Source organism: Mytilus trossulus, chromosome 6 (genome assembly GCF_036588685.1).
Source record: "Mytilus trossulus isolate FHL-02 chromosome 6, PNRI_Mtr1.1.1.hap1, whole genome shotgun sequence".
NCBI classification, from domain to species: domain Eukaryota; kingdom Metazoa; phylum Mollusca; class Bivalvia; order Mytilida; family Mytilidae; genus Mytilus; species Mytilus trossulus.
The window spans coordinates 25,459,173-25,468,425 of record NC_086378.1 but is presented as its reverse complement, the minus strand read 5'-3'; the positions used below and the strand labels follow the sequence as shown (position 1 = coordinate 25,468,425).

The following is a 9,253-nucleotide window of genomic DNA, read 5'->3' as shown; positions in this document are numbered from 1 at the left end:
GAGAGAGAGAGAAAAAAACCTTTAAACAAATTAAAGTAGAAAATCTGCAACACCTGGCACACGATAATCTGTACACATTACTTATCCTCAACCGCTTTCACCTGGAATTCGCCTGATGAGGCTCATTTGTCTAGCGATTCATTGCTTCAATCAATCAAAGATAACAACTACTTTAACTACTCTGGTTAGCGTTTGAAATCTACATTATTAGGCGTTTATATATGTTGGTGGATAAGAGTTAGAGACGTTTGGATTCTGTGGATAACCAAACTCTTGATCAGTTCCGCCAACAGAATTGTACTGTTGAGCTTCAGGATCCGGTACTGTTTTTCCGGTCGTATTGATTAATGATAACATGTTCGTTGGCTGAATTTGATTTGTAGGTGCAGGTTGTGAAGGGCTCACACTAGGACACCTCTGTAAAAGATATAAAAACAAAGATATGGTTATACTATGTATGTTTAACAGAAAAATATCAACGTTAGGTAGCCTACAAATTGTACTTGGCCTATTGATTGACAATACATGTCAATATCGTGAATGACTAAAATGCATGATTTTGTCCTCAAATGTTATTAAGTTTGAACAAACTGTATTAAATGTCATTCTACTGTGTTAATGTATAAGTTTTTTGCAAGATATGTAATTTTATTTTTTATGTTTGTATTCATCACTGATGAGTTTTAAAATCCTTTGTCAACTGATTTTAATAGTTTGTTCTCATGTTATACTGTTTCATCACTGTCCCAGGTAAGGGGATGAATTGGTACAATACCCTCTTTCAAACACCTTCATATTCTGTATGTTTATGTCCGAATTCAGAAGCCTGTAATGCAGTAGTTGTCATTTGTTGCAGTGCATATTTGCTTCTGTTTAATATTTTGTACATACGTTAGGTAATTAGTTTTCTTGTACGAATTGTTTAACATTTTTCATTTTTACGGCTGACTTAATGGTATGGACCTTGCTGAGTGTTGAAGGCTGTACGGTTTCCTTAGGTTGTTGATTTTTGTGTCATTTGGTTTCTCGTGGACGGTGTTGTTACTGGCAGTTATATAACATTTTTGTATTCTTATATGAAATGTGTACACATGAAGTATTTGCTAATTGGCGTTTTAAATTGAAACCATAACCATGTGTTTTACCTTTTTTTCTTGAAGATCGTACGATTCAATTCAATTGTTTCGATTTTCGAATATATATAAGCTTTTATTTATACACTTGTCGTATTTCAATAGTCATGATACATGATCTGCTTATTTTCGCATTTTAACTTGTAGATTTTGTTTTGTCACTCACAATTCTATAGATTAGCTTCTTGTGATATAATTTAAGCAATATCAAAACTTATAATTTCCGCTAAAATATCAATAATGCAAGGTAGAAAACATATAGACCACATACATAAACCCTACCTGCTGACTTTGTGTTCCCCAACAACAGCAACAATAGGAAGCTGACACAAATGCAACTATTATGGCAGGTACAGACAATACGCTAATGATAAATGATAGAATAAACCACCCTTTCGTGTACTGCTGAAATGTATATAAAAAAGTGTGTTAGTAAATCAATAATGATGCACTCAGTAAAACAAATATATGTATTAATTGGTATAATGCTATTAATTTCTCTGTTGTTGACGAGGATGTATTTGGTTAGTTCATTAGATCATTTTTTTTCTTTTTTCTTTTAATTCAACAACACATAGCACTTTCTGCTGTTGACAATATACATCATTAGTCCAGTATGCAAGTGAAGTGTCCCTGTTTGTTAGTCATAAGTTAATATTTTACTATTTTCAATATTACATTGCATTTTGTAGTTTGTCAAACTCATCATTTCCAGACAGTAGATCAGACGGATGGTTTACTCCCGTGTTATCGATATTGATAAAAAGATATATAAAGAGCCGATATAGAAAGTGTCAAACCTATTCATCACAAACTTGACATAAGTGCATTTTGTTGTGTTCATTTATAGAGGGCTTTTCTTTCTAATAAGTCTCAAATATTGTACACGAGTCGTACCTGTAGACACTGAGTATGTATTTTGCACACCAGAGTTGATATAAATCTGTAATTGAGATTTTGTTGGAAGTCCTCAACGTTAGGTAAAGATGAAAAACCCAATCTTTTAGTAACAAATATATAATTTGTGATGCGATGTTGATAATAATATTTACCGGCTTTATAAAAATACATGAGCAACACAACGGATACCACAAATGAAACAGGATCTGGTTACCCTTTCGGAGCACATGCGATCACCCCAAGTTTTGGTGGGGTTCGTATTGTTTAGTCTTTAGTTTTGTGTACTTTTTTTGTCAGTTTGTCTATTTACTTTGTAGCTATGCCGTTGTCAGTTTATTTTCGATCTATGACATTGACTGTTCCTCTGGCCTGGGTTAAATCCGCTCCTCTTTTGAAAATCGGAGAGTAAAAGAATACATGATTTAAGATAATGTATAATGTGGCGATTACAAATCATATTTTTTTCGGCTTGTGAATTGTTATTTGTTTGTTTGCAGCAAATTGAAAAACAGTAAAATTAATGAAAAAAGACAGGTTTATCTTAATGTTTCTTCATAGTATGCTCAAAGTTAACATAATTCAGGGAGAAACATTGAAAACAAATGTGGTTTGGTATACGATTTCTTTATGAAAAACGTTTATCTATAGGAGTAATCCCCTCTCTTTTTTTAAAGTTGAACAATTTTTCAGAACATAAATCAAATGTGAAGTTTATGTTTATCAGTCTAAATACATGTATGTAGATAACACAATCAATATTCTGTCTTAAATCAAAGATTCTTATACATTAATTGCAAATCTTTCTTTATATTTACAGATTCAAGCAAAGAACACAACCGATTGTGTACTTATATTTTACAGTATAGGAGTTATGCATTCAGTTAATTACCTTGACAAACAGACCTTACACTTATTACGGTGCAGCAAACTACATACAAGAAATGTTAAAATTGATAAAAAATGTTTGCAATACAGATCTTGCTAATGAAACTTTGATCACTAATTCGACTTAAAATTATTGCTACTTACAAACGACCCTGAAAAAAATGATAACAAACACATGGTCGGGCCAACAATAACTGCTCCAATAACACTACACACCATAAATGCGGATTTCTGAAGTGAAAAATAATCGTCCTATAAGAAACGAATATCTTATGTTTATTTGTTATCATTTCACCATGTTTTGATGGGATTCATGCATATTCCGGCCATTATAACATTTTCTATGAATGATTTGTGGAATGTACATTTTCGAAATAATTGTGATGGTAATTGTATTGATAGTTTTTTATTATTGTGTCTTTGTTATTTTGTTTTTTCGTAAACATGTTTTTCACTTTCAGCATACTTTTTATAAGCTTCATGGTTATAACAAGCTAGAAGAATCTATTTTTCCTCACTTCACAAAACGAAGCATCGCCAATAGAAAATGTCCAGGTGGATGTCCGTTCTTTTGTTGTTGTCTTCAATCCTTCATCTATATATTTGAGGAAAATATCATAATTATTCATAAAGGCATACTTTCAAATAATCAAAGTATACTTGAAAAAATTGGTGTAACAAGAAACTATTTTATAAGACTCTGTTAAACATAGCGTTAAGGTGTCTTTTCTTGGAGGCGAATTTGATATTTACCAGAGTGAGTCCTTTTTTGTGAAATGCTTTTAATGGGTTTACATTGTTCAGTTGTTGCCTCATTGTCAATTTTGCAACATTTTGTAGTCTTAATGTTATATTTCTGATATTCAATTATCAGGATTTAACATCCAATTTCCCAGTTCCAAATTACCTGTTATCAGTACCAACTTTTTATTCGTCAAGCCCAACTTGCATTGCATTTATATATATTTTAACATAATGCTTCTTACTCCAAATTCAAAGAACCTAATCTCAAATATTCTATGTCTAACCACTAACTGTACATTTTGCATGTCCAAATAAGTAGTGAAAAATGTATCTTTGTACTGAGAAAAAAATGTATTGAGAATGTACATACATTCTACAATAGAAATAGAACAGTTGTTTTTCATTCGTTTGATGTTTTTGAGCTTTTGACTGTACCATTTGATAATACCATTTTCCGGTTTGAAATGTCCATGGATTTTTTTTTTTTTACATTTTAAACAACAGTGTCATCACATATTTTTTCATAGTTTCGAGATAGCGATAGCAGCAATGTTGATTTCTTTTTTCAACAAGAAAAAGCTAAGAATTATATTTACCCTAAACTTTAAGCTTGACTCCGTATTCTCTGACATGCAGATTGGTAAGCATCCAGTTATGACAAACTATAATCATATAATATATATAAACAGTTATTATACATCAGTCTTCATTTTCTATGTAGAATAAGAGCACACTAGTTTTACTATATTTTCAAATTGCAAGCGTTGAACTATTGGACTGGTCAAAAGTTTCCAACTATATTGGACCTCGGTAAAACTATTTGATTTCAAGTGTCATTATATTTCGCGGAATTTCAAATGCAGCTACTGGATTGGCTAATGTTGAGAATACTGTAGGAATTAAGACATCATGTTTAACCTATTGTATCTAGGATTGACGTCAGTGTATAACGTAGACGTATCATTCAGAATATATATGAAGTAAATATAAAACAATATGGTTGTGTTTCTGTACTGAACTGTGCAATAATAGCATAAAAATTATAAAGTATATGTAGCATTCACTGTTTTTTTTTAATTCAGTTACAGCGACATTTCCTTGGTGTTAAGATTGAAATCGGTTCTTTTGATTTATTCACTACAGATTTACAACCTTTTCTTTTTTATTAATATATCGTTTTTCTCTCTCTCCCCCTTTTGGGAGGGGTGTAATTGTGCCTATTATTTTTAGATTATCAATTGGTTGGCACTTTTTTATTTATAGGTAAGCTTTTATTTCCATATGGATATTGGCGTTTACAATGTTAAATAATATGCAGCCTATGCCGTCCTTCTTTGACACAAAATACTAATCTGAGAGTAAATGCAGTTCCTAAAAATTTGATTAAAAAATGCAAACAACATACAGAGGAAAATCAGATGACCTCTGACGGCGTAAGATAGGTGCACTTCTAAAATAATTAATTGATATCACAAGTATGTTTGAACGGTTTGAAAGTGAGCTTTAGAGGCATATGATAGCTGAAAATGAAAAGACCGCTTATGCGTGTTTGATTGTAATTAAGAAAAACATGTAAAATAGACTAAAATATCAATCGGTACACATGTAATGGATATTTAATTAGGACGTCATAAACTTTGAGATAAATAAAAGATATTCATCAAGGTTAAAATATAGGTATTGATTTAATATAGGATCGTGAAAGTTTAACCATTATATTTACCTACTCTGTACATGTAGGTTTTAGTTTATTCATACAAAAAATATAGTACCTTTAAACAATTTTGAAATTTACAGTGATGAGTTAATATTCTGATAAAAGACATTTATTACAATGTAAAAGGAATCGTAAGTTTACACAGATTGTATATTTTACGAGCTTGCTAAACAACATCACTGAACATGTTTGCATATGGTATTCTGTTTATAACAATTTGTCAAATCTTTTTATCAAATTCGTATCTGTGAAAGAATCTAGGTTAGGATTTTAGTAGTTCGTTGCTAATAACAAAATTGACTGAATAGTTACCAGTTGTTCGTAGGTAATATTCATTCAAATCTAAAAATGCACTACAACGCGGGCATTTCAAACAAAGTGTGACATACAATCACTGTTAAATTAGGCAGCGTGAACATTATCTTTCGAATAAGGAAAATAACAATAGAGAACATAGAATTGAAAGTATTATTAACTAGGAAAAGACCATATTTGCTATTTAATTTATTTCAAATAAGTTTATTTGGATACTTAATGACAGTATATCGCAAGAATTCTTGATAATTTAAGCTAAAAACACCAACACGGATTTTTTTTAATCAGACAATCAAATGAATTGAAAATATTATTTTACTTAGTTGCGCAATTAAGTGTGATTAAGAACAATACAGGGACAAGTCTTCAATTAATGTTCATAAAAAAATCTGTAACCTGGCAATATATATTATTTCTAAAACGTTCATAAATTTTTACCAGAAAAAAAACGTAAAGCTTCAATCTTGGAATTACTCTTTAATGGCCCAGTACATCGAGACGAGAAAACTTTGTAAAAGATAACAAAAACGTGCGACAAATTAGCTATAAAGAGCAATAACTCTCAAGGATGAAATTGCATTTCTCTATATTCACTTGTTAGTACTTTTCTGAACATTATTGCCGTTACAGTTTATTTCTATCTGTAATGATATTTAAGAATTATAGAAGTTAACAGACGATGGAGGTCGACTAACGACGGGTGACTGACACGGCCGACGGGCACCCAGTGATAAGAAAAGTTCCTTTGGCCTATTGGGTCAATCGAGCTAATAATACGATCATGATTACAATCATAAAAAAAGAATTTGTTCTTTAATAATATTCAAAAGAGTCAAATGCAGTTATACATGTCTTTAATTCTCTAACAAAATAAACATATTTACCCATCCAGAGCAGATTAATGTTGGTAAGAGATATACGAACATAAAAGCCACTCCTATTAAATCCACTAGAGTAAGGAATGCTATTATTCCGCCGAGCACAATCTGTAGAGTACCCAAATTTTTAAATGTATTCACATGGGCTATTTGTTGAGGTTGAAGATTTCCCATTCGTGTTGGATCATCATTGTTAGATATGGTCTGCATCTTTACTTAAAATGACCAAGAAAATCGAGATAAAGTAGTTAAGTTTAGCAAGTAGAATCGATAACAAAATTTAACCACAAAAAATATAAGTATTATTCTTGCATGTTACAATGTTCATGTGCCAGTTGAGTATTAATTTCAAATACTTCTGAGTGCTTAGTGACTTACTCAGAATATAATTTAACAACATTACACATTCTAGTATATCAATTTCTTTAAATATATGACAATCAAAGTGCAAATAATTCTTGTATAAACAATATGAAACACATAAGTATGTCATGTTGTTTTCTGAAACATATTCTCAATTATATTATGACTTTTAAATGCTTAGACTCATAACTGTAAAAAAAAGAGTAAAAACCATAATACCTTGATTTCATATTTTATATCCAAATATAGACTGGTGTCATTAATGTCTAGTTCTCTCGCCAGTCCTGTTATCTAAACGTGTATTCTACGACAAGAACAACCTTAAAATACGCATAATTTAACTAGTTTATAGCTATTTATTTTGGAATTTATTCTCTATATTTGTAAACCCGATTAAGACACATCTATATTAAAAGGAAAAGAGTTATTTCTAAAGCTATATATGAGTGTCTCTCTATATTCCCTTTTCTTATTAAAACAAAATTCCTCGCGCATAAAACGATATAAATTAAGCATATGGAACTTCGTACTTACAATATAACGTCTTCTTTTTTACTAACCGTTATGATCTACAGCTACCAGACTTCTTTATAGTGGTATGCACCTAAAAATAAACTTAAAAACAATATAACTTGAGTAAATCAAATCTATGTTAATTGAATTTATTACACGTTGACAAATATAAAAGGCTAACACATAGTAAATAATCGTAGATTATCATATGCAAACTAGTTAAATTTATTGTCTATTGATTTTGTTTTAAATTATAATTCATTGGCATATTTTTATTTGAGTACATGCAGAAAAAGATGCTGTTTTCACCTTCATTATATCATATTTCCGATTATGATATATTGACCAAGTGTTGATCTTTTATGACAGGGATGCATATAAATAAGAAAAACCTTTATCTTTTCGACGCATAAAGATTGAATCCCTTAGGAGGTATCTGATTCTACCAAATTTTTTTCTTGTTTCATTGATGTGTCTAAATAATAGAGTTTTGATACAGTTTAACTACAAAGTACGTTAAGTTAACGAATTATACGTAAAACAAACTGACAGAGGAAATCTTTTTTTAAGCTCTTTTCAAAATTGAAATGATTTACAAATTTGCAATCATAATCTAGGATATCATTAGAGTAAGACGTCGTTTTGTCTCAATAATTCCTTACACTGAGTTCAACGACAAATGTTTAAACTTGATTTTTAGTGAGACAGATATTTGTTTTAAATATGAAGCAACTATATAATATACAAAGGGGATTGAGATATTTCAATAACAAAATTAAAAACTAAAGCCTCGACTGGATAAGACAAACTATCTCTTAAATAAAAAAATTGTGATCGATCCCATTCTCTAAAACTAAAAAAAAACACAACAAAAAAACGAAAAAAAAAACATCTTTGCACTAATCAACATATGAAATGCAATGCAGAAATAATGCAGAGACTGAAAACATTATGTTTCAACCATCGAAATCTAACACTAAAAAATGAACCAAAAATTTATATTGATCTCAATGTATTAACTTTATCAGATTTGAAGAGTTTCGTTTTTCTTCAGTGTAATAGTGCTTGTCGTTTTTGTTGAATTATCAATTCTGCAAGCTTACATGTACCTGGAATCTTATTTTTAGCGTGTGTCTGTTGTTTGTGTGTGTGTGTGTGTGTGTGTGTGAGTGTTAGGTAACTGTTAGAATTCCCGTTCAAATGACACCGGATTGTATGTGTCCATCGTTTTTCTTTATATTTGGCCTTTGAACTAATTGAATGAATTTAGAAAAAAATCTTATTTCATCTATCCGTTCTTTTTCTCTATACATGGTTTTTAGTCTGGCTGATCTGTGTATAGAAAGGCATACGTTTTATAAGTTTTTTCTTTGACAATCTCAAGTTGTTGTTTTTTTTTTTTTTTATCCTGTATGATAATCAGCATTATGTTATCTACCGACTTCAACAAAATCTTAAAAGCATTCAATTTTTTTAATTGAAATTAATACTCTACATCTTAAAAAAAAATAATTTATGATTATATTTCATTCTGAAATGTTTAATGTTAGCTAGTGGGGAAATATCTATAAATTAAGCCAAAACAGGGTTATTAATGTTCAAATGTCATAAATCGACGAAGAAGACAATCAAGATTATTTGTTGTACATTTAGCAGGGCGTTAGTTTTCTCGTTATATTTGTATAACATTATGATTTGACAGCAATTTATGTTTTGTTTGATATATAAATTTAGTGAAAATCAAACCAAAGTACGATCTGATTTCGAAGGAGATATTCACATGTTTTACACACTTTTTTTTAAAA

The 9,253-nt window shown here is 30.2% G+C and overlaps 1 protein-coding gene across 1 annotated transcript; it reads right to left on the bottom strand.

Moving 5' to 3' along the window:
- Positions 1-207: 207 nt before the first annotated feature.
- Positions 208-6,782, bottom strand: LOC134722445 (uncharacterized). Its single transcript, XM_063586065.1, has 3 exons — positions 6,579-6,782; positions 1,416-1,538; positions 208-417 (listed from the first exon to the last, which is right to left on the bottom strand). The coding sequence occupies exons 1-3, from the start codon at positions 6,780-6,782 to the stop codon at positions 208-210; spliced, it is 537 nt and encodes a 178-aa protein (XP_063442135.1).
- Between the last annotated feature and the right edge of the window lie 2,471 nt (positions 6,783-9,253).

Excerpts from the sequence above, each read along its gene's own strand:
- LOC134722445 (XM_063586065.1), bottom strand. The coding sequence starts at position 6,782 with ATGCAGACCATATCTAACAATGATGATCCAACACGAATGGGAAATCTT. Across the intron at positions 1,539-6,578 it reads CATTAATCTGCTCTGGATGG|CAGTACACGAAAGGGTGGTT; the intron begins GTAAATATGTTT and ends TATACATTTCAG. Across the intron at positions 418-1,415 it reads GGGGAACACAAAGTCAGCAG|AGGTGTCCTAGTGTGAGCCC; the intron begins GTAGGGTTTATG and ends TATCTTTTACAG.